At 38.2% G+C, this 27,235-nt stretch overlaps 1 protein-coding gene across 1 annotated transcript in view; it reads right to left on the minus strand.

Annotated features, from left to right (window-relative positions):
- Myo3a (myosin IIIA) overlaps window positions 1-27,235 on the minus strand; it is a 192,198-nt gene that overhangs the window by 143,261 nt on the left and 21,702 nt on the right. The window contains exons 4-5 of the mRNA XM_028764933.1: window positions 6,971-7,075; window positions 6,134-6,233 (exon numbers count right to left, since the gene is read on the minus strand). Of these exons, the coding sequence (XP_028620766.1) occupies window positions 6,134-6,233; window positions 6,971-7,075 (205 nt within the window). The remainder of the gene's footprint in view (window positions 1-6,133; window positions 6,234-6,970; window positions 7,076-27,235) is intronic.

Genomic DNA, 27,235 nt, shown 5'->3' on the forward strand with positions numbered 1-27,235 from the left:
CACCTGCCTCTGTTACCATATGTTCTAAATGCCAGGATTAAAGATGTGAGCCACCACAACATCTGGCCTTATGTTTTTATTTTGATCGAATCCCAGGGTCAGTTAAAATTTGTCAGAAGAGATACAAAGTTTTCATTTCATTTTGTTTTTTAATGTCTGCCTCATTTGGTAGTAAATGGCCCAAAACAATGTCTTTTCCATCCCTAAACAGTTTATAATTAACTACAAACAAGGATACTTTTAATTTATAGTCGTCAACATTTAAATTCATATATTTTTGTAATGTAACCTACAAATATTAAGTTTCAATGACAGTATCAAAATTGTCTATTACAACAAAACCAAAATGCACCCAAGATCATTGTTCTCTCTGCCTTGCTCTGTCTCTATGATAATCTACAGTCTGACCACCAACTCCTCTATCATTCCTTGAGTCTCAAAACCTAGGGATTTTTCAAATTTTAGGCCTGTTAGTTCATAGACTACACCTTAGTTTGAACTGACAGACATCATCTCATGATCTGAGCCTTGGTGGGAATACAACAGGCTAGTCCTGTCAGGTCAACTAATTTTCATTCTCCTTGTGACTAGCCAGGCTCACACTGGCCACTTGATTGACACTTGTCTGTAGACTTCTTCTTCATGAAGTTTCTCTTTTTCCTTTGTGTCTAACAGTCATTTTGTGGACAGGTATTTCAAGTCTATGAGACAGCCCTATTTCTAGTAAACATTTGACCCATTAGCATAGGCATCTATTGGATAAGTTAAATATTACTACGGTGACACACGAATGATGGCTTGAAAGTCCATATTCCTTCTATCTTTATCAGAGTTAAAAGGCACTCTCCTTCCTCATGTATCCGTGTGTACATGTATGTGAGTATGGATTATTGGACTTCTGTTTGTTCAATGAATTTCCATGAGCTCATCAACATTACCATCTTAAAGTTCAAATACTCCCAGGTGTGGTGAGTGAACCTCGTTCCAGTTGGCGTCTGTATTTTTTTTGACACATGTCTTCATTCACTGAGAATTTTTTTTAATGTTTTGGACAAAGTAGGTTCCAGGTGAACTTATTCAGCCCTAAAATCATTCTTTCTCTAAAAGCCCCAGTTTCCACTTAGTTGGTAATTGTTATTTTAAAACCAAGATCCACATGAGTGGTATGCTCTGCATTAGTGGAGAGAGTGAGGGAATATGTAGACATTCACACATTTCACAACACATACACTGTACTTTAAAACAGTGTTTTTATTTATTCTTTGAAAATCTCATACAACATATTTTGGTTGAATTCATTCCCTGTCCCCAACTCCTTCCAGGACTTCCCACTTGCCTAAACACCCAATTTTATATTCACTCTCTTAAAAGTAAACAACAGAAAATCTATCTAGTTTGTGATGACTTACTTCTCCTGAGAATGGAGCACGTATTATTATACTTATTTTGATACCTACACACACATTTATCGCTCTTCATATTTGTAATCCTTTTCTCTATCTGGCAGCTCTCTGGCTCCTATTGTCCTGTGCTGCTGCAGTGTCTAGTCGTCAACCTCACCTTTACGCAGATGTTGTCTTCACTTAGGCCTGAAAATTCACTGGACATCACCACTACTACCCCTCATACACACCCTTCTTGTTCCACTTGGGGACCCAACACCTCATCCCATGCCACCAAGATCAACACCCTTCCAGTGAGGACATCTTCATTACATCGGTCAAGATTTAAATTGTGTGGAACTGCATGCCCGTTTCATTTCTTGCCTGTCCCACCAACTAATGGCTCTTGTTTTGAATTCGCAGGGAGAAAGAAAGGGTACTTCTAGTTCTAAAATTCAAGTTCACCTTCCTCATTTGACCCAAACAAGTGGCTTATTAATGATTAAGTCACAGCATCTTTTTGACCTACATTATGCATTAGGGATTAGTATAAAATGGGACGTGTAGATGACGAGAGATTTAAAGTCATAAACTATTCTGTCATAAGAACAATGTCTAAATAAATCACGAGATATGTATCTTGTTCTCCTGTTCTGAAATGCTAAGTGCCCTATTAGAAATGAAGTTCTCCAGGGAAAAACCCATAGAGAGGAAAGCTGGGACCTGGCTTTAAACTGAGCCTCTTTTTCATTTTTTATTCAAGATACAATTTGCTTTTTTTCAACATTAGTTGACCTGCCTAAAGCAGCTGATCTCCTGAGAGCTCATTTTATTTATTGACTGACCATGTACCCGTGACTGCTTATACAGCTCATTAAAAATGTTTACCACCTCACTAGTCTCTTAGCTCTCTAAGTGGTCTAGTGGTTTTTTGCAATAGTGTGTCTCAACAACAAAAAGCTGCCTTCAGACAGACTATGCTTATTGCTAGTAGTATCAAATCTAAGTCTTACTTTTTTGTGTAATTAGATTTCTTAATATGTAAAATAATACTGACTTTGCTGTAGTAAACTTTACTCAATGTTTCTATTCATTAGAAATATAAAAAGCACTGGGAATGCTTGTTTTATAATTTAACAATAATCTATCAGATATTCACTAAGCTTAAACTTAAAGCACTTAATAGGGATGAACTGCAAATATTCTGAGTTTTAAATGGTCTTATGTTTTTTTGTGAAATGCATACATGTGCACTGCATTTATATTACCCCTGTTCCTCCTTCTTCTAGCTCCAACTCCTCTTTCCCTTCCAAATTCATGATTTCTTCAATTACTATTGTTAAATGTATATATACATATGGATACACACACACACACACACACACACACACACACACACACACACCTACTGAGTGTCTATTTAACTTTGCCACTTGTAAAAGAATAAAAGTAGAGCCATATCTATCACATGTCACAGGAAGTCCTAGAGGGATCAGTCTTCAATGTGAAACATGCATGACATGCTAAACTTACTGCAAGAAAACATAGGAAGTACCCTCCAAGATACAGGTATAGGAAAGGACTTACTGAATTAGAATTCCATCTGCTCAGGAATTGAGACCAATGATTGACAAGTGGTACTTATGAAACTCAAACGCTCCTATATGGCTAAGGGAACAGTCATCCAATTGAGCAGGAAGCCTACAGAGCAGGATGAATCTTTACTAGTTATGTATCTTTCAGAGGATTAAAATCCAGAATATATAAAGAACTCAAAAGACAAAGAATCAGGAAACCAGATGACACAATTAAAACTGAAGTAGGAAACGGAACAGAACGTTCTCCAAAAGAAGAAAGAAAAGAAAGAAAGAAAAATGGATAAAAATACCTAAAATATGTTCAACATCTTTAGTAATTAAGAAAATACAAACTCGAGCTAGGTTGAGATTTCATCTTAGACTAGCTAAGGCCAAGAAATTGACAACAAATGCTGTGGGCAGAAAAGGATTCATATCTTGTGAGGTTGCACACTGGTATAGCTCCTCTGGACACCAGTATAGAGAACTTTCAAAAAAGCTAAAATAATAAACCTACCATTTGATACAGCTGTACCATTCCTTGGCATAAGCCCAAAGGACTCAACATCCTATTCCACAGATAGTATCTCAGTCATGTTGATTTCTACAGTATTTGCAAAAGGTAGGAAATGCAAGCAACCTAAATGTCTTTCAAGATACATAATGCAAAGGTGGCACATATACACTACGGAATAATACTCACCTGTAAAGAAAAATGAAATCATGAAGATTTTAGGTAAATGGATGAAAGTACAGCACATTACAGTGAGTGATGTCACCCTGACCCAGAAAGGTAAGCATTGCATGTTCTCTTTTCCTGGTGGTGCCTAGCCCTGGATACTTAGCTGTGTGTACATGACCTAGAGTAACAGCCACCTACTATCTTCAGTGTGCTCTAATGAGCTCAGAGTACATTTCATGATGCAAGAAATTAAGGGTAAAATTTATTCTAAATCCTTCTGTTCCAAGAAGCAGCCATCACTAAAAATTAGATTTGTACATTAAGTGAGGATATTGCTTTGGGGTTAGATGTTGTAGTTTTTGATCTACTATATCTTATTTCTTCTGCTCTCAGAGAACATTGCTACATTCTACCACCCTCAAGTTTTAATTCACAAAAACCCTACTGATCATTTTAATGAACCAAATTCTCTGTCTGTTTACCATGGAGAAGAAAAATATAAGTATTATATTACATATAAATGATATGAGTTGAGTATTGAACAGCAAGAAAACATTTAATAGATAACTGGGCTTATTTTCTAATGATTGATGAAAGTCTACAAACAAAATAATCTAAAACCAAAAGCTCTCACTTTGTTTTTTATACATGTATAGCAATTTATAAAGATGTCACATACAAGGTTACCTAAGGCTGGGAACAAAGTTTGAGATGGTGTTGGCATGAGATATATAAGGTTTAACACTACAAAACAAAACAAACAACAAACAAAAAAGCAATCATCTTACTTATAATCTAGATAAATGTTTTTAATTGACATTGGAAAATATCTCTGAAAGTACATTTATCAATGCTACTAGCTTGTCAGATTTTTCTTTGATGTCTGGAGATGTTTACTCATAGTTGCTTTTCAACATCTTTCAATATAGATGATATACTTGACAGCATGGGGATTATGAGCTCTTAGGTTCAATATCAAGTTCCCCGCTGAGTGTGTCTTAGAATGGGCACGGCATTATTTTCTAGGTAGAATAACGGGGCACGGTGGAACGATGGAGCAAAGTATTTCATTGTTCTTGCTATTTTGAATTCAGAAGAAAGTCCTTATCACACTTTAACCTACCTGATTAAATGATCATATGACCGTGACCTCAGTCAGCAACACAGACAGGAAGTGCTCAGTTTAAGAATCAGGCATTCACTGCCAGTCTCACTGCTGCTCAACAGTTTGCAAACTTCAGGGGAGATACACAGTACTGTGCAAGGCATAGTGGGTAGGCACGCTATTCATGGGGATTTTTCTGCATCCTCTGAAAATCAAGCCTGGGCTTAACTCAAAATATACAGGCATTAGAGACACATGATTTTACAGTAATTTCTAAAATTAATCAGCGTTAATTTTGTGAAGCTCCAGTTTCTAGAAAATACAAAATAAAGAAAGTTTGCTGGTTCAATGTATATTCTGTGAACTGCTATGCCCAAAGCAGAAAAATCTGCAGACTAGAATGAGACAGTCTTTGATTCTGAAAGACTCTGCCTATCTCCTTATACCTTACACTTTGAAGCGTCTTAATTTACCTATCATGTCCATAGTTCTGTTTGATAAAATAAAATTAAGGAAGTTCATAGGATCTTGAAGCACAAGGTGGAACACTGTGCCCAGCTGGAACACACAAAGAGGAAAGAAAAGAAACTTAGGAACAACACTGAGATGTCCTGTCACGCTGTCACGTTGTCACACTGTCACAGACTTAGATGTTCAAATGTGGCAAAGTACAGAATCACTTTCAACATGAAAACCATCTGTCTACATGAAGCACACACTGAGTGTCTTGGGCTATCCCACAGCAACAAAACTGGCCAAGTAAACATGGAAATTTACTGTTACACAACAGAGAAAATGTAGACAGGAACATGACTGATATTTTTGGTCAATCACGTCATCCAAGATCTCCACTTACTTTTTTTCTTGCTCAGCTGTGCCTTCTTTGAAGACCACAAAGGTGAGCAAAGATCTTTTGGGCATCATGATAAGACACCCAGAATCTCAAGAAAGTCTTTATCTATGTTTCCTGCTTTGGGGGCAGAGAATATTGCTCAGTGAGCCTAGCAGAGCTCCTCCATGTCAAAATGTTAGAGTTGGGCATGTGTTCATTTATTAAACAATCAACAACAGAGGCCAAGGTATTCTCAGAATAAGCATAGAATAATCATCCGGGACACTGCTTGCTCTGGTGGATAAACTACATAGAAGCATACATATACACATATATACATATACACATATATACACATACACATATACATGTATACATAATACATGTATATGTTATGTGAGGCTATACTGGGTGACTCAGAAGCCAGGAGGCTCATTTGCCAAATTATCTCAATGAGATTCTGATTGGTTTTTCTACTTTCAATGCAGAAAAGGTGAACCTCTTGGAAAGTGATAGCAATCATGCTACTCCTTATCAACTTTCAAGAAAACTTACCAAAATCTACTAGTTTTACTCCACCTTCAGTAGTCAACAGGATGTTATTTCCTTTGATATCACGGTGGATGGTTTTGTTGCTATGCAGATGCTGAAGTCCCTGGAAGACAAAAAATGAGTAATGATTCTTACAAGCATGAAATAAAGAAACATTTTTCAGGTGGTGTACTTGTGCAGAATTAATACCAAGCATGTGTTCAAAACCCAATGTTTTGTATTGGTTAGTGAATTCCAAATTTGTCATTTCCAACTTGGACTATATAGAAAGTCACAAAACCGGAGCACACTTCTCAGCTTTCCCCCCAAATCTTTAATTTTTTTTATCACATTCATTTATATATGTGTGCATGTGGGTGTGTGTGCATGTGTGTGTATGTGCGTGTGTATGTACGTATATGCGTGCATATGGAAGTCAGAGGACAATTCATAGGACTCAGTTCTCTTTCACTGTGCTGGTCCCTGGATTGAACTGAGGTCACTACATCTGGCAGCAAGCACCATCACCTACTGAGCCTTTGCTTGCTCTCCAAAGTCTTAGAAATGTGTTGATTCCAACAAAAGATATTATTCTAGATACACTTATTTAAAATAGTGGCAAATAAACCCATTAGAAACATTTATTTTCTATCTTTATCTATAAAAGTTAAGAAAAATACTTAAGAACAGAAATGAGGATCCCACTGACATAGACAAAGCTGGCTTCTACAAAAGGAACCCAAATATGGCCCTGTACTAGTCAATGCGAATGTAGGTATATTTTTCTAAAAATGGGATCTACATTTTTATTTAGTTAGAACTACCTCCTAATTATTGCACAAAGAGTTCAAATGGCCTTACCATTAGTGCTTCATGTAAAATATATGCAATTATAGGCTCGCTCATTCTTTCTCCCCTCTTCAGAAATCCTTTCACAAGATCGGTCACTGATCCTCCATTGCACAGCTGGAAATGAGTGCATCAGATGGACGTTAAAAGAAGTATGACACGATGATAGTTCATTTTATGGAACTGTAGAGATTTGCTGATGTAGAAGTGCTAGCTTCAAAAAGGTCACAGCTGACTGAGAAGAAAGGCCATGGAAGGTATCCTGTCTTAACTTGTGTGGCTAGGCATTATCCCACTATATGTTTTTCACTAATACTATTACAAATCTACCCACTTACAAATTTTACTTCACTATAAGAATTAATGATATTTCAGAATATAGTATATTTTGATGTAAATTTATTCTGTTGATCTTTCTTAAACAGTAAATTACAAATGCAGCTATTTATTACTAACATAGCAGAATTATAAAAACTACGGGGAGCTTTTCAGAGTAGAAACATCAGAAGTATATTTTGGAATAAAACTTTAAAAATCTTATGAGAAATAATGAATGTATAGAATTGGTTTTGGTCCAATTTGATAGCACACAAGATTATTGCCAAACCACAAAGGCTGAGTTAGGTAAGAGTCCACCTAACTCCGAGAGGAGGTTTCTAAGAACAGACAAGATGGTCTAGCCATTGGTGATTTCTCATCTTCAAGTCTAGTCATTGCTTCCACAAGACAATATTTGAGTCATATCTTCACATGAATAAATTGTGTGAGAAACATACGTGCACATTTATCTACTCTTAAAAATAAAGGATTTTTACATACACTCATACACATGTGGAATTGTACTATAACATTAAAATAAAAAAGAAACCACCTAAAATAAAAAGAATGAATGCTTTTTATACTAAGTAACAATCTTTAAAGAAATTTCTTAATTGAGCATAGTGTTACCTGAGGACCCAGCTATACCACTCCTGGGCATATACCCAAAAGATGTTTCAACATACAACAGGGACACATGCTCCACTATGTTCATAGCAGCCTTATTTATAGTAGCCAGAAGTTGGAAAGAACCCAGATGCCCTTCAACAGAGGAATGGATGCAGAAAATGTGGTACATTTATACAATGGAGTACTACTCAGCTATTAAAAACAATGAGTTTATGAAATTCTTAGGCAAATGGATGGAGTTGGAAAATATCATCTTGAGTGAGTTGACCCAATCTCAAAAGAACATACATGGTATGCACTCACTGATAAGTGAATATTAGCCCAAAAGTTCACAATTTCTAAGAAACAACGTATAGACCACATAAAACTCACATAGAAGAAGGAAGACCAAAGTGTGGATGCTTTGGTCCTTTCTAGAAGGAGTATCAAAAGTTTCAACCAGAGCTCCCAAAGTCTAAACCGCCAGGCAGAGAGCACAAAGGGAGGGACTCATGCACCTGTATAGGGAATTGAGGGTGACCTTGTCAGACTTCAGTGGAAGTGGAGGGCCATGGTTTGGATCCCCTACTGTTTGGGAATTTCAGAGCAGGGAGAAGGGACTGGGAGGATATTTGGAGCACACCCTCACAAAAATAGGAGGAGGGGTTATGGGATAAGGGGTTTTGGGGGAGAATGGGAGAGGAGATAACATTGAAAGGTAAATACGTATAATATCCAAACCCCGCCCCCCCCACACACACACAGATAAAGGGTCAAAAAAAAAAAAGAGAGGGAGAGAGTTTACTTATTTTAAATTATTTTCAAAAGTTTCTAGGAGTTGCTAATTGGCTAAGATCCTATTTTAAGCTCTCCACAAAAGAATTTAAGTCTCTGTTCAATATTCTCAAGAGAGATGTAAATCCTAATTTTCCTCAACAATTAATTGACAAAAGAGAGCTAATCTCACAAAAAGTAGAAGAAGCTATTACTAATCGGTATATTATATAGTCTGATTAGTTGTCGGAGGTGCTATAACAGTCCTTTGACAAAAGATTATTAATATTGATTTATATATCCTTAAATAGGGTCTTCACGACTCTCTGAGTGTGGAAGGAGCAACTTTTGGCACTTCTGCCCTGATTTTACAAGAACTCTGAAAAATTGGCTTTAAAAACAAAAGAGGGGGAACGGTACCCCCCCCCCCGAAATACTCTCCATCATGCCTTGTTCACTTTTATCTCTCTAAAGCTGAAAGCTCGTGGCAAATCTGCTGCTGACTGCCTCTGGCACCACCGAGACCAACAAAACTTTGCCACAGATATGGGGAAGGACCCTCTTACCCTTAAAGGGAATGGCCCAGACCCAGTTGCCTTATGGGGCCAAGGATTGATATGCCTGTCTGATACTACAGAAGGCACAGCTAACTGGCTACCAAAAAGATTAATGAAAAAAATAGACACGCCCACAAAGCCAGGCCCAACCATAAATAAGATGAATAACAATTTATATCCAGGGAAGAGAAATCTCCCTGAGAATCCCCTTCTTTTTCCTTTCAAGGTAAAAATGAATCACCCTTGATGTCTGCTGTTAGAAGTTCCAATCCAGATGCTGGCCTCTGAAATTATACTACTCAGACCTTTGAAGGGCCACTGACAAGAACATCAAACAGCTAGAGATTGACATCACTAATCTGAAGAAATCCCTCGTTTCACTGTCTGAAGAGACCTCCTAAAATCGCAAAGATCCTTATTGGACTTGATTTATTCTATTACAATAGAAAAGGCTGTTTACAGCTCTTGACTGTGTACAGCTCTTAAAGAAGAAGGTTGCCTTTACATAGACAAGACAAGGAGGGTTAAAGAGAGCATGAAATAGGTCAGTGAAGGGCCTAAGAAAAATCAGAGAGAGAAAGAGACAGATGAATGCTGGTACAGGAATTGGTTTTCAGCCTCTCCAAGGTTGTCAACCCTATTTCCTCCCATCTTAGGACCATTATTTGGGTTCTTTTTGCTTATTTCTGCTGGTCCCTGGCCCTCAAATAGGCGGACTAACTCTGTGATACAACAGATAAATAATTTGGTAGCAAAACCTACTCAGATACATTATCATAAGTTAGCTATGGAGGACCACGAGACTCAGGATGAGGTTGTTACTTTATACAGGGTGTTTCCAAAACCCATCTCCACCCAACCTAAAAGGGGGGACTTCTGCCCCTAGACCAAGCAGAGAGGGGCCATCCAGAACCCCCTCTGACAGGTGATCTGAATTCTTGCTTAGGCTGCGAGGCTAATCACTGTAAGGGAATATAAATAAAAGATAAAAATATCTATCTGGGTTCCCTGAGGGACAAGCCTGACTGCATAGTGGTTGATGTCAAAAGTATCCCCTCTCCAGGAAAAAGACATCGGGATGGGTATGGCCCTCATGCCTCACTGGACAACAACAGGGGGACTGGAGCCATTACAAGGTCCCCTTCAAATACTGGAGGTCAGGCCTCTATCCCCGCCTTCGCAAGATTAGAATTGCCACAGCTCTTCTATACTTAGAGAAGGGAGGAGATGTCAGGGGCAGCCCTGTTTATACACTGAAGGCCTAAAATCAGCCATAGGCCTAAAATCAGCAATAGGCCTGTCATACGTGTATACTAACACCAAGTCTTGAGTCTCTGTGGATAAACACTGAAACAGATGGCTATAAGCTATTATAAACAGGCAGTTTTTGTGACAATTTACCAGCCTGAGTAGTCATAGACCTTGTAAATAGGTAGCCTTGGCAGACAATACCAACTTAGATAAGGACAATCGAGTCATAGGCAGAGTCATAGTGACTTGTCCTCTGAACCTTCACCCAGCCGACACCCAGTTCTGAAAGATATCTGTATTCCCCCTGAACACCCACACTCCAGTGTCATTCCATTCCCCACATCCTACCTTTCTGTGTTTATAACCCTTGTGTGAATGAATTATGTTTTGAGAAAAAATAAATATTCTTTTTAAAAAAAGTAAAACATGAATGAATAAACATGAACTGAACACAGGAATAGACATGTAAATGTGGACAAGGAAATGTCTGTAACACCAACAGCTGAGGTTTCATTCCACATTTTGTCTTGTGGGGCCTTTGTAACTACTTTGCTGTGTTACATCACATTTCAGCAGCCCAACCAAGTCCACACAATTATAATAGGCATTTAGAAGTAAGAAAACTGAATGTTTAAAAGTTAACAATTTTGCAAGAAAGGAGGGGAGTCCTGTAGAAATGAGTTAGCTATAATGAGTATTACTGTGAAATGAAAATCAAATATTGGTAGGATACATTATTGTCATTATATCTCAAAATAAAAATATTTGTTAAAAAATAAATAAATTCCTTTATGTTGGCCAATTACTTCTTTACATGGAGCCTGCCCCTTAGTGTTAATAAACTCAGTGATACTTCTTTGGAAAAAAAAAAAGAAATTTCTTCACTTTCTTCAACTATTCACTACCATCACTGTTCCCATTCTGCATGAAATGAATTGAGTTTTTCTTTCAGCTTCTCAACAACTGAAGGATCTATTTCTTGGGTAATATTTTATATATGTAAGCATATAATCAATGAGAAAAAGAATGAACATGCTTCCAAAACATTAGGAAACTTCCCTAAATTTTAAAATGGTATTTTCTTAGAAGGCAATAGAACCCTTATATTTTTGGTTGTGAGCCTAGCCTTTACCAGCTGAGCCATCTCTCCAGCCCATTTAAAAATTGTGTAACCCAGGCTGGCCTCGAACTCATGATTCCCCTGCCTCTGCCTCCTTCAACAAATCCTACCGGCAGGACCCCATGGGGATGACATTAGCTGAAATACCCCACAAAGGGGAGGGAGAACCTGTCGAGACCATTTCCATAGGATAGGCATGGCCCCCTTGTTGAGGGATAGGGCCACCCACCCATCTCCAAAGTTTTAACCCAGAATTGCTCCTGTCTAAAAGAAATACAGAGACAAAGAGTAGAGCAGAGACTGAAGGAAAGACCATCCAGAGACTGCCCCACCTGGGGATCCATCCTGCATGCAGACACCAAACACAGACATTATTGTGGATGCCAAGAAGTGCATGCTGACAGGAGCCTGATATAGCTGTCTCCTGAGAGGCTCTGCGAGATCTTGACCAATACAGATGCAGATGCTTGAAGCCAACCATTGGAACAAGCACCGAGACCCCAATGGAGGAGTTAGGGGAAGGACTGAAGGAGCTGAAGGGACCTTATCTGGCATCAGTGGGAAGAGAAGCCCGTGGTCCTCTGAAGCTTTGATGCCCTAGTGTAGAGGAATACTAGGGTGGTGAAGTGGGAGTCGGTAGGTGGGTAGGGGAGGTGGGATAGAGGATTTGCAGGGATGGAAAGGGGGAAAGGAGATAACATTTGAATTGTAAATAAATGTAATATCCAATTAAAAAAAGAAGTATAGAAATAAAAATTCTATAGCAGAAAAAAAAGAGGTAATATAACAAATGATACATTCTTTTATTATTATGTTTTTCTTGTTTTCTAAATTATTCATAACATCATATAAATATTTTTAATAAAAATCATAAATTTTTTTCTTTAAAAAAATTTGATGTTTTAGAGTTCTTACTATAAAACTTAAATTTCCTTAAAATGTTTCCAAAAATATTGTTCTATTATCCTCCTAAATGATTCTCATAATCTTTATGGTCTCACAAATGAAATAAGCAGAGATTTGTGCTTACATTGGACTGATAACTAGAACACAGTTTTCACCAAAATTAATCTGTAGGGGAGAATCTTCTATCTTCCACTTAAACTTAAGGATAAGAATTGTGATTCTACAAATGTATTCCCCAATTTAGGATGTAAGCCTCAAAAGCTATTCTGGTTTCTGATATTTCAGTTAATACTGTTCAAGGGTGTAAATGGATATACATTGTTTTAAACATGCATCAATTTAAAAAAGAAATAAACCCTCTTTTAGGCAAAATTGGTAAGTACATTGAAGTAAAGATGAGAGATACCACTCTAGGAAACAATCTGGAATATTATGTTGCCTCTGCTCTTCATCATCTTCCTTCTTTGTACACAAAGCAGGAAGAATCTGAATAAGACAAGATGAAAGAATATGGTAGAGAAAATTTTCAGATCTGGGCTCTACAATATTAAGAAACACTGAGTCCCACTAAAAACTTTGAAAGGAGGCACTTCATCTGCAGAAAAGGCCAACATCGATACAGCTGTGGATAGGAGAAGAGAGGTCAGTGGTTGAATGGTCCCGGACTGAGACAACATCACAAGGATGCTTGGGATTCTGCAAGTCCTTGATGCCCTGATGCCACAAACTATCATCCCTGCCTTCAGTATTGCCGTTAGCCAGGGCTCTTATCTGTGGTCTCCCTTGCCCCAGATCTGCTCTACTGGCCCTACTTCTTCATCTGCTTTTGCATCACAGCATCACTGTCTGGGACCCCACAAGCCACCACTCTGACCTTGTAACTCATGTATAGGCAGGGAAGAGGAGTGAAGGCAAATGTATTTTTAGCATTCTAATTAAAAATATTGAATACATTTTCTCCAAAATCTTTTCTAATATGATTGAGTTTTACTGGGATGCTGGACATGTCTTGATTAAATAGTACCAGACAAGATGCATCCAGCACTTACTGGGAACCAGGCACATTCCTTACACACTGGCATGGATTATCCATAAACCTCATCATTTTTTTTTGGAAGTAAGCATCACTATCTCCGTATTAAATATGAAGAAATGGAAGCACATTCACAATTGCTTTCTTTCTTCACTCAAAGTGAACTTCTAGCTAATATGGAATTATGTACAGCCTGACATTTTAAGGATTTCAAGGGCTATGTTTTCTTTTGTATCAGGAAGAAGAACATGATGAAATATGCATGCACCATACAAGGTCAGGCTGCCTCTAATATAGGCTGGCAGATTGTATTACAAAATTATTCTGCAAGAACTGAAAAGAAATGGAGTCCTCTAAAATGCAGGCTAGCCCTTTAAAAGACCCAGGTGCTAGAGCTAGTCAGCAGTTAGCAAGATTCTGAAAAGCAAAGCTAGAGACTCCATTTCTGGCTCCTTCCTTTCTTTTTTCCTTCACTCCTTCCTTCATTCTTCCTTTTTTCCTTCTTTTCTTCCTTCCTTCCCCTATTCTCTTCCTCCTCTTCTTCCTCCTCTTCTTCTTCCTCCTCTTCCTCCTCCTCCTCTTTTTCCTCCTCCTCCTTCTCATCCTCCTCTTTTTCCTCCTTCTCCACCTCTCCCTCTACCTCTTCCTCTGCTTCCTCCTTCTATCTGGTGAATACCACTGGATGGAAGACCACTCTTTACTTACTGAATGCAAAATGCCTGAATTGTTATCAGTTTGGGGTAATAGGTAATGTATCATTATTGTCTTATGAATGGCAACAAACACACCCCTCTAATGTAAAATGTCAGGACAGAGGCCATCTGAGTAAAGAGCTTTATCATTATGATGTGTATTTTCAGTTCAATCTTTCTGTAAATCCCAAACCACTTGAAACCTCACATTTGTTCATTAAACAAGCAACTAAGCGAAAGCCCAGCAGCTAGCACTAACACAGTGAAGGGCCATACAAACCTAACACGAATTCAATAAAAATTAAACCACTTTCCAGTGTGTGCTCAGAAACAATTTACTCTTGGTTAAGTTTTTTAACTGGCTCATTATTATTCTTTCACAGTGTTAAGCATGAATATATTGAATTTTAGTCATTTTCACTCCTGTTACCATCCTTCATCCTTCACCCCTCATCCCTCACCTCTCTCTTGTTGAAACCCTTCCTCCCAACAGATCACCCTCCTACCTTCCCGGTCTTCATTCTGTGTATGTCCTACCATGTGTAGTTAGAGTTGTTTGCGTGAGTGAGAAGTTATTTACTGCAGCATGAACAATAGAATAAAATGAGTCTCCCCCAGCAACCACTAACTGTCAATAGACCTTCAGAGTTGACGTTTATACCCAGTGTGAAGTGAGGTGCTGACCCAGGAAATATCTTTGACACAATGCATACAGATATGAATTCATCTTAATAATAAATTAAAGGTAAATGTGTTTTTGAAGAATCACAATTTATTTCTTCATATTCTGCAAATACTTATTGAGCTAATAGCGTGTACAAAGAGTGGAGACAGGTATTCAAGTAGATCAAAGATGACAAGGAGGACACTTTGGGTTCTCAAATCCACTCTCAGGGATACCTCACAATGCTTAGAGACAGGTTTTTTTTTTTTTTTTTTTTTGGCTGGGGCTAGGAAATTGCTCCTGGCATCTAACGTGAACGTGATGCCAACCATCCAAAAACTCAGAGAACAGCCCTCCACAAAGCAGAATCATTCAGGCCAAAATGCCAACAGTGCCAGGATTAAAATAGATGACAACAACCTAATTAGAGGACTAACATCCAATATCGTGGATTGTATGTAGGTAGGAGACGCATATGAGAAGTATCCACACAGTCCAGAGAGGCTGGGAGCATGGGTGGAGTCGGCCATCACAGGCCGAGAGTGGTTCCCTCCAGGTTATTTGTAACATTTTTACTGTGGCTACTGTGTTTTGTGAAATTCAATACTGTACTTTGGAGGAGGAAGTTTAGTTTTATCAAATTTTTTATGCCTCCACCTTTCTCATTCTTGGAATGATTAGGTGTTTCTCCAAACAGATAATATTTTGTGACTTTCATAAGATGGAAATTATATCTTTTTCTTATGATTCTACTTAGGCTAACTAAACTTTTTTTTTAAAGTGTGTATATTTGAACTAAAATAGGAGAGGTTTTAGTGGTAAATAAAGAAAAATGTTCTTCACACTGGTAAATATGAACACTGTCCTTGGCCGTGCAGGCTCCACTAAACAAGACTGCAGAGCAAGATCCAGATCCCCACGATGACAGACACAAAAATGTGTTTGTAAGCAACGCTGAAAGTGAATTGTTCTATTTAGAAAGATGAACTGAGCCACATAAGAATATGTGAAGAAAGACATGACTGTTAATTATGGAAGAATTCTATGATCTCACCAATAACGCTTCAGAAATTTTATTATCTTCCACTCTAGGTCTTAATGAGACAACATTAAAAAATTACAAATATTTCCAGACAATAGAATAATAGACAAGAGACCACAGTCACAGTCTTTACACATTGAAATTATTAATCACGAATACCCATCATTACCTAAACTTCATTACCAATTTGAATAGATATAAAGCCACAAAGAAAACAAACATGTAGGTATGTCTATGAGGGCATTTCCAGAACAATGTAATCGAGGACAGAGGCCTCCCTCAGTGTGGGTGACGTCATCCTTTCTATAGATTACGATCCCAGACTGAATAAAGAAGGGAAAGAGGAAGCTGCTGGTGCCAGCTCATCTTTGACACAACGTGAGTTGCTGCCTCACTATGCAGCCACTGTACTTACACATCTCTGTCCCCTCAAACTGTGAGCCCAAATAAACAAGTCCCCCCCTTAAGTTACTTTAGCATTATACTTTGTTACAACACGAAAAGTAACAAGTTACCTTCTTATCCAAAGAATAAACTTACAAAGGGTCTGAAAATATAAATACAGAAATTTAAAGTGAATAAGCAAGCTTTACCTTTCAAACTTACACTTTTGTTTAAATTTCATCTTTTAAATCCCATAAAAGAAAGTGTGGGCTACCTAAGAAATTAAGACAGTAATGTTTTACACAAGATTTGTAATTATTTATCACCTAATTTCTATGACTTAGTATCTTTTACAAACAATAAAATCCAGTCTGGGGAGTCATATTAGTTAAAACTATCTTCAAAGAGCATAGTCACTTGCTTTTTCCAGATAAAAGTTTAAAAAAATCAAAATCACTATCTGATAAGAATAGAGCCATGAAAGTCAGATTGTTAAATTTTATTTAGAGATAGCACAGTATGCTTGAAAATATAGGAACTTTATTTCCTTCATTTTTAATTTCATTGGTATTTTTTACTGTATTATAATATGCTATGAAAATATTCCCTATTTAGAAAGTAGAGGATTGAATATAAAATTCAATCACTCAGCCAAACAAACAACCAGTCATAAGGAAAAGTGCAGAGAGAGCAACACTGAAATCATGAAGAATCTGTCCACTTTCACCACATAGAGTGAGTTCCTCCAGGATGTCCTGGGAGTAGGCCTCCTTCTCAATCTGGACACAGGGAAACGATGAAGAGAGAGAAGCAGAAAATTCCTGCCGTTGGATTTAAGGCCCACTCCACAAGATGGGGCCCATGCCTGGTTGTAATCAGGGCTCAGAGCCTGTGGCAAGACAGGCCCTAAGCCTTAGGGAAAACCTGCTATTATTCTGCTAAACAAAGTACACTGACAACTAATGATTTAATGCTATCCCTAGATTGATGTATCTCAGCCCTCATCAAAGCTTCCTTCTGAAGTAGATGCTGACTAATAGAGGCCAAACTGGTTAGCGTCAGAGGTCAAGAGACTGCAGAGCACTCAGCCTACCCAGGACGTCTCAGCATGTTCTCTCCTCAGTGCACTGGTTCACTGTGGTCCTGTCACCATTGTGAACTCACAGGGGAACTTCTGCCTAGACCTTGATTAGGAGGTCTCCATAATTCCTTCCATCCAGATGTATCTAACCTCAATGGTACATTTTCTATCCAAGAAATCCATTTCCCAAGCAGCTATAGGCAACAGTTGGTTTAACCTGAGGAATGCAAACTTTATATCTGAATGAACTGTAGAGAGTTACGTTAAAACGAAAAAAAAAATGGAAAGATGTATACAAGTGTGGAAATTACTGTGAGAATAAAAATCAATGCTTTACTGATGACTTTATGGCTCATTTTCTTAAAGAGTTCCCTAACAGAGCTGTCATGGCTCAAACTCTGGTTCCTCCCTGACAGTTAGTGAAGATTCAAATACTGTCCTGATGAAAAGAACTGTCTCTACTAGTCTAAATGCCATTCCTCTGAAGGACCCAGAGTAAACTTTAAAGTGAAACATGACAATTTTTAATGAACAAAAGAATGAAAATATACAAAATGAACTGCAGATATTCTTTAGTTAGATGATAGATCATCAAAATAAAATGAAGAGTGAATGGTGCTATATTTAACCTAAGCAATTTTACATCTCCAAGATAGACTGGAAGAGAATTCATGATAGGCGTTTATAGCTCCCACCCCCCAAAGTATATAGCTTTGCAAGATAATCTGAAAATAGATCCTGGAAGCTCTTTAATCAAACAAAATTGAGGGATAATTTTTCTAAATCAGGGTTCCATAAACTGAGAGCATTCTCAACTCTCTAACACACAGATGTAAGCCAAACCAACAGTGAGGTCATTCTGTAAGCAACATGGCAGCACTTTCAAAAGGCAGCTTTTACAGACCTTCTGAATGTAGTCTGTTCCTGTTTAGACAGAAAGTGAGATTGTAAAGAAAGGATTGTTAATATCCGGAGTTAGAAATTCTTACTTTTCCTGCCTTTTTTTTTGCCTTGTTCTCAGTGTCTTCTGAGGTCATCTGTATAGACCATGTGCTGCCCTGAGTCACAGAAGCACCATCGTTTTCCAGTGCTTAGTTCAGTTTTGTTCTGTTCATTTAGAAAGGCACTGTCAACACTCACACTCAAGTCTTTCTTTAGACGTGCATCTATATCGATGCACGCGGGGATGGGGTAAGAGCTCTCCGTACATGTTCACGGTGACCACCCCATTGTACACTGCCATGAACAACGGGCAAGAGTTCAGTTTGCTCCAAAACCTCATTGATTGCCAGCATCCTCGGCTGTTGTAAGTTCAGCCATATGAATATTACATCAAATAGCATTTCTTTACGCTTTTAACTTAACATTCCCCAAAGCCTAAAAATGTTAAACATTTCTTATAAATGTTGCTGTAAAGCGCTCACTTATATTTAAGTTGGGTGGGCCCATCTTATTAAGTGAGATTTCTATTATTCTTATTAGCTGGGAGTGTTTGAAGCATGGACATTGAATTTCAACACATAGTTTCATGGTTCCTGCCTCTCACCCAACCCCCAGTTTCATTTTATTAAATGCAGTTATGGTCTGAGAATTTTTGTTTCAGAAAATTTGTTTTAAGATTTCAACAAACTAGTATTTTGCAACAAATCCCTGTCAGACAATGCACGTGCACACAGAATGTCAGACTCGTTCTTTGTAGTGTCTTTGTCTTTCTTTGTCAGTATAAGACTTGCCTCCAAAAAGTAGTCAATAAATCCAATTCTCTTTAAAATATTTCAAAAGATTCTTGTTTCAAAAAAAATGTCAGTATAAAGAATTCATGGATGCAGTTACCTAGTAAGCTAAACATCAATAAAAAACAAAAACCAGAGAATTACTTAAAGTAACAGGGACATAGCTGCATGCATTGCTCATGTACTCTCACACCTGTACTGTAGAGGCTACATCCTAGGTAAGGGCGAGGGTGGCTTCCTTCCTCTGCTATGTCCCCAGTCACAGGATGGAGTTCCTAATTCTGGTGAGCAGGCTGATAATGCTCACTCTCTCCCAGGGTTGCTCATTAGGTATAATGGACAAAGCCAGAAGAGACAAGTTGAGAATAGAGTTTTTTCCTTAGTCCAGAGTTCTGCTCAAGAAGAAAGAACATTTGATATGGACCCCTGGCTCCACTGGCAGCTCTGAAGCAGTGGACCAGAGATTTTGTTGACAGGATGCTGTAAGAACAAAGGGTTGCAAAGTCCTCCCTAACACACCTGGTATTATCTGTGACAGACTGAGATGCTCAAATCTAAGAAAACTTTTGAAAATAGTTGAGAGGCTGGAAATTGCAAGGTGGTGTGGAGCAATGTGAGAGCAGCAGGCTAACTACAGACCATGTAGTGCAGGAGGCAGAATCAAAGAAACAGCTAAGAACTCTGTTGGGGTCCTCAAGACTACTCAAAGAAAGTGTGCCTGCATTTAGCTGACCAAACTGTGAAGCAATTCTTTGCCCCAGGACATTGCTGAGATCTATAGAGAAATCAGAATACAGTAGGTAAATTTCAATAGGTTGGTGTCATACAGACTGGCTTAATAGAAAAATCAAAGAAAGATCTGGCTAGGGCTTGAGAGACAGCTCAGTTGGTAACATGCTTGCTTTACAAGTACAGGGACCTGAGTCTGGTTCTCAGAACTAAAGTATAAGTAGCTGAGGTAACACATGTGTGTAATTCCAAAATTGGGGAGGTGTATCCAGCAAGATCCCAGGGGATTTAGTCTAGGTGGTGAGAGTCCCTACTCATGAGAGACCATGTTTCAACAAAAATGGCAGACAGAGCCTAAGGAATAATACCTGATGTCTCTGGCCCTCACAAACACACGCACCTAAACACATGCACCCACACATATATGTTCACACTTCCCAACCCTAGAAGGTAGAAGAAAAACCCTGTTAGAAAGCACTGTCATTGTTGTATAACTGTGAACATGCCAAAACAAGGCCTCTAAGGAGTATCATAAGGGGAAATCCAACTTATTTAAATACTTAGTTGTATTTACTAAACAAGTCAAAACAGTAAGTCCTCCAAGAGAACTGGCATTTAGAATTCCTACAAAAGGTTTTCCAATCATAATATGAGACAAAGGAAGAGATAAGAAAATGCTATTTTATAGACATGAAAAAAAATAGACAGCAGGAACTGTATGCAAAAGGACACTGAGTATGCTCCTGGCAGACAGAGGCATAAAAGCAGGAATGAAAATGTGTTCAAATTCTAAGAGAAGCCATCATTAAAGTAAGAAAGGTTTGGTGCTAATGTCAAATAGGGAATATTAAAACAGAACTAAAATTTTTGATAATAATTACATTATTTTCTTCTTCCCTTTCCTTCCTCCCATGTACCCTTTCCTGTTTGTGCTCTTTCAAATTTATAGTCTCTTATTTGGGGCTGGCTGAGAATTCAGAGGTTTAGTCCATTATCAGCATGGCAGGAAGCATGGTGACCCTCAGGCACACATAGTGCTGGAGAGGTAGCTGAGAGTTCTACATCAGGATCAGCAGGCAACAGGAAGAGAGAGTGTCACTGGGCCTGGCTTGAGCTCTGAAACCTCAAAGCCCAACCCTAGTGACACACTTCCTCCAATGTCACACCTACTCCAACAAGGCCATACCTCCTAATAGCGCTAATCTCTGTGGGCCTCTGGGGGGTGATTTTCATTCAAACCACAATGCTTGTCTTTATTTTAAGCATAATTTATGAATAATTTATCTGGGTCTCAAATTCTAAGATGACATCATTTTTCACTGAGGACTTCCCAGATGTCATTCCAGGAAATGTTAGACTCCTGTGTGTAATGCATCCTTTTCTGTTCTGCTCGTGATTCTCATCAGTGTCAGTTTTTGGCATTTTGGCTATGATAAATCTCAGTATAGTTCAATGTGGACAGCTGTGATGTGCCTGAATTCAGGGCCACTCGTTTGTTTTTCTACTGCAGTGACTGCTGTTTCAGCTCTAAAAGTTCCACTTAGTGCTCTACAGTTTCCATTTATTTCAATTTCATTAATCTTTCTTTTAAAAAAAGTCTAACAGCATTGAAGTTCTAACTTGCTAATTTCAATGCCTCTTTCTACTGATCGTACTTTCTTCTGACTGGTTCATATTGTTCATATGTATATGTGTATGTGTATATGTATAGTGTGTATATATGTATAAATGTATATTTATACATATGTATATGTATAATGTAAATGTAACTATTTATATATTTATATATATAAAACAATACTGGAACTGGCTATTGTTAATGTTATGTTATTGAATTTCTGGGTTTTACTGTCTTACATGAATGAACATTGAATTTCATTCTGGAAGGCAGTTAATTAATTTATAGATTAATTCAAGCCTTCCGGGAAGGTCTTCTCATAAGGCTAACTTAACCTTTTCTCTAACTTGCAACCTTTCTGGGGTCCTAGTAAATGCTTCAGGTATAGTTACCTCACTAAGCAGCAAGCTCATCCTGTGCATACTGCTGCATTGCAACAATCCCTCCTCTGCTTTGCTCTCAGCTGAACACCAGCACACTTTGTTCTAGTCCAAAATCTTTCTCACATGTATTTAGTTGTGTACAGACTCTTCCCTTTGGGAGGAAGTTTTACTGCATGGCCTCTTCTCCTTCTTCTAACTATGGACAGCCTTCCAATCTTTTCAGTTAGGCAGAATTACTTTGATCTTAACATTAGCTGCTTTTCTCACCATTGTGATCAAATATGTGACAGAAACAGCTTCAGTGGTGAGGGCTTCATTTTGCCTCATGGTTCAGAGGTGTGTTTATTCTGGAAAGGAAGGCATGGTGGGTATCACAGCTTCTCACATAGTACCACAAGATGCTCATCTGGAGACGAGGTGGGAATGAGCCATAATTCTGAAGTACCCTGGTTTTCTACCACTATCTTACTTAGTGGCTTACATCTGTAAGCTAAGACCTATGTTTTAAAACAGACCCCTTTGGAGAGTGGGGTCATACATTGGATATCTTGCTTATCAGATACATACATTATGATTCATAACAGTAGCAAAATTGCAGTTGTGAAGTAGCAACAAAAATAATTTTATAGCTGGAGGTTATCACAGCATTAAAGGGTCTCAGCACTAGGAAGGTTGAGAACCAGACTTAAAGGTTTCACAACTTCCCTAAGTATCACTACCAGGTGGAGACTAGTTTCAAATAGATGAGCTTATGGAGGGACTTCCAAATCTCAAACACCTCCTAAGTGATGCCTTTCTGGTGCCTATGGTATAGGCTTGCCTCTAAGAATAAAGGTGAGCTTTATTCTGCTCAGCACTTTCCTGCTGTTGGAAAGATGCTGTATTTTTGTGCAGTTTTGTCTAGTGATCTGTCAGTGTATTTGAAGATTACCACTTGTTTCTCTGCCAACTGGAGAACCTGGAAGAGTGCTTTCTAGTCTCTCCTTAGATAAGTGTTATCTGAGTATTCAAGAATGGGCATGGTGGCACATACCTTTAATCTCAGTATTTGGAAGGCAGAGATGGGAGAAGGCCAGCCTGGCCTACATAGTGAGTTCCAGGAGAGCCAGGGCTGCATAATAGAGAAAGCATCTCATCTCAAAATAAATAAATAAAACAGCTTCCAAATTTCATTCATGAATTTTCTCCTTCATCAGTACAAGCAGTCCACACTTGAGGTCTGGAGGATATTATGGAGAAGAAAGCTCCTGCAACCATATCTCTTTTCTGTCAGCAAGTTAAGAAGACAGGTCCCTTGTCTCTCCTTGTCAAAGGCCTTCTCTTTTATTCTCTATTGACATGCCTGTTTATACTCTTTGCATCACTAGCAACAATAATTTAGCTTTAAATAATTCCTCCACCACTACACTAATCACCTCTCATGTAAGTTCATCTTGGTCCCATACTGAAAGCTTCCAATCTTGGCCAGCCCAAAGTAAGAGATGAGTTCCGGAAACAAAGAACTGACTAGATACAAGGTCTATAAAAGTATCCACACAAATGCACATGTGCCCACAGTAACAGGCCAGCTTTTCTTATGGTATAGATAGGGTCTGCTCAAAGTGTGACAAGTTTCAATAGAATGTATTTACATATTAAATTCTAGATGCCAAAAACACGATAAAACAATTGTGAAAGCAGACACCACCTGAGAGGCATTCTTTAATGTGTGCTCACATACTGTGTGACATGTCATGTGAGCTTTCCAGTATGAAATCAATGGTTTAATGGTATCATTGATAACTGATTCATTTGAGATGTATTTTGGAAATCTCCAGCCACTGAATCCAAATACAAAACAGTTCTCTTACTCTAAGATGTTTTAAAATTCTTGAGGAAACACTTGATGACTAAAAACCTTTAACAAAAGAAAATAATTTATCGGATGAAATACTTTAACTTACATGAAGAAATCTAGCAACTAGCAACACAGTCCCTGAAGTAACACTATAAACTGGCACTCTTATGCAAACAACAGTGACTTTAGCAAGCTCTAATGTATACGGTAGGCAAGAAGGACAGTGAGACTTATATGTGTTATTTATGTATTTCTAGGACAAACGGCATGAAGGAGGACACTTAGGCTCTTTTCCCATCTTGCTCTTTAAACAAAACCATAAATGAAATGTCCGCAGGTAATCACTGTCTATTCTGTTGCAGACACATGAAATAACAGCCTTTTGGATGAGAGCTGGGAATGGTTTTTCAGCCCGGAGAGCATGAAAGGAATCATGCTGTCAGTCTGCAGCTCCACTTCCAATCGTGAGCTGCCACAGGGAAGAAGGAACAATACCAGTTTACCAGAGGAAGCTGGAGCCAGCTTCCACTCCTGTCCTGCTCTTCACACAGCAGAAGGATTGCCCTGGCTTTGCAACCCTTCCTAGCTACATAATATAAGTGTGTTAATACTGAACAAATAGAAAAACCTCATTCACTGTGTTGTCTTTTTTATCTTCCTGTTTTTCCCCCTTATGGCAGACCTTATATTACTTCTAGATGTAAGTTTAAGAAAACCCAGAATAGCCAATAATACCTGACACATTGTTTATGAAGACCACTTCAGTGACCTACAATATATATTTGAGAGGTTTTGTTACAATTTGCTGATTTTTTTTGTGTGTGTTTTCAAACACTACCTGTAATTGACAGTCTTTAATTTCCTGAAAGGGACGTAATTTCAAAGAGAAAAATTTCTAGACTTGGAAGGCCATGAAAGAAAGCAGTGTCACTATTACAAATCAGGAATGATTGAGATGAAGACCAGGACATATTCTGTAGGACCACCGTGGAGGGGGCAGTTAGCTCAGAGATGCATTAGGCCAGAAAGGCTCTTTTAACAGGAGGATGTCCTCTTCTGAATTTTGGCTCTATTATGGCTAAAGGCACACTGAGCAAATGGATTCAGAGTCTGGGTTTTCCTCTGTAGTTAAAATGTGGCTGTTCATTCGACCAAGGAGCAGAAATTACAGGAAAATATCAGGTTTTCTTTTGTGCTCACCAGCAGCACGGGACTGATGGAAATGTTTTAAGTCAATATGGCTCTGTTGTGATGCTTTCCCTAGTTTGGATACTAATATTCAGAAACCTAACCCCACTTTCACTTCCTCAGGTCCACACCACCCTTTTCCTTTATGGACCTCAACCGTAAACATAGGGATTAAGGAAATTCAAAGTCAAAAGTGGTGCCTATATCTTACTAAACAGGACAGACATATTAATATGTTATATAATGAGGCCTGGGGAAAACAAATAAAATCACCTGTACTGCTTGTATATGTGCATCACTACAAATAATAGAGCATACCGTGACAATACAAACCTCCACAGGTGTCCCATAGACAACAGACAAAGCAGGAGCCACCGCCTACCCTGACCCCCTTGTCTTTTTATGAAGTGGTTTTGTCTAAGTGGAATCAGGAAGCAATGGCTGCTTTCACTAACCTACGGAAGCTTTAGACCGCAAATGAACACACAGATCAGACAAATGGAAGCGGTTCCTGAAAAGAGTCTGGTGCACTGTTGATGTTCAGACATTTGCGGAGAGACAGAATGGATGAAAATAAAAGAAAGTGATCAACTTGAAAAATAAAAAAAAAAACCCACAGTAAAAAATAGACTGTCCTAGTAAGATATTGAGAATTTCTATTCCAGCAATCTCAGTTCTGGATTAAAATTTAAATGAAAAGAGTTTCCCTGAGTTAGAAGCTGCTACAGGCATTTGCATTTGCTAGCATGGCCTTCCACCTGGCAAGCTGATGGAGCCTGAGGCTTGTCACTCACAGCTCAGATTAACTCCTCCAGCACATACCTTATTTATAGGGGCTCACATTAAAAGCAGAGTGTTATTAGCATGATTCTTTGGGTAACATTACCTCTCTTTGCCCAGTCTTTGGATATATTAATGTAAAATAATTTATTTGGGCTTTATTATGATAAGAGGTATAATTATCAGTCATTTTGGAGCACAAAGTATTGATGCCACAGCCAATTTCATAAAACGTGTCTCTAAGTAACACCTGCACCATTCACACTGACAAATAAGGTAATTGTACTTCTAGCCACTTCTGAGTATGTGTAATTAGTATAATTTCCATATTTAAATTATAATAATTATATCCAGTTTACTAACTTCTCACTTTCTTTATGCCCACCCCAACTTTGTTAGTTCAGCTAGATCAGATTCTTGAAATGTATATTATTTGCTTTTTTCATTTTTGTAATAAAATACTCAATAAAAAGCAGCTTAAGGGAGGAGAGATTTATTTGGACTCACAAGCTAGGGGTCCATGGTAGCAGGGAAACCCTTGAGGCAGGTGATTACACTGCACCTTCAGCTGGGAAGCAGAGAGGGATGGATGGATGCTGGAGATACCCTGGCTGCTCTCTTAACTCACTCTGGGAGCCTGGGATGTGGACAGTGCGAGCCACTTTGAGAGCAGGCCTCTCCTTAGTTACTCGTCCCTGGAAACCCCCTCACAGACACCTACAGCAGTGTTTGTTTTTCAAGGGATGCCTCATCCAGTCAGGTTGACAATAAAGAGTAGTCATGATGCTAGTTTATTAAGTGACATTGTTATCTTCTCTCAAGCCATTTAGGGAAATGTTCAACATTTCCATATAGTGAAGCATATGGACAAAATTCAAAGAACCCTATTAATTCATTATGCCAAAATGACACTCCTTTTTGTCAGTTTAATCCACTAAAACTATTTTAGTCAATCATTTTACCTTTTCTCAAAAAACAAAACAATAACCACAACAAAAAAGCAAGCAAGCAAACAAACAAACCCCCCCCACACTTAACTATTATTGACAGCCTTCAATTCAATCCAAATAAACTCTAGTTTCAAGGCTTTATACTAACAAATACCAGTATAATCAGAATAGTTTGACAGGCTAAAAGGCAAGGACTGATCTTATTTTGAGCTCTGGGCAAAACTGTTTCCTTGCTCATTCAGATCCATATCAGCCAGAGAACTCAATTCTCTATTCCACTGACAATCTGTTTTTAAGCTAAACACACATATTGAAACTATTTGACATGTGTGCAAAAAATGCATTCAAGACTCACACAGCATAACAGCTCAGATATATGAATGCAAAACTGAAGTAAAGACTCTTAAATTCTTCACTAATGTCAAGAAAAAAGATTTAAGTTCACAATTTACATTCTATTACTTGGATAATTAAATTTACATGAATAAAAGCTTAGCTTTGTTTAGTATATAATTTAAGATATAAAGCTATCTTATAGTAGAGAAATAAAAAGCAGCTTTGAAATAATAAATCGTCTAATACTAAGAAGCAGTGGTTTAAATTCTATAAATGTCATATAACAAAATAT

The sequence above is a fragment of the Grammomys surdaster genome, unplaced genomic scaffold (assembly GCF_004785775.1).
Source record: "Grammomys surdaster isolate TR1022 unplaced genomic scaffold, NIH_TR_1.0 146, whole genome shotgun sequence".
Lineage (NCBI taxonomy): Eukaryota > Metazoa > Chordata > Mammalia > Rodentia > Muridae > Grammomys > Grammomys surdaster.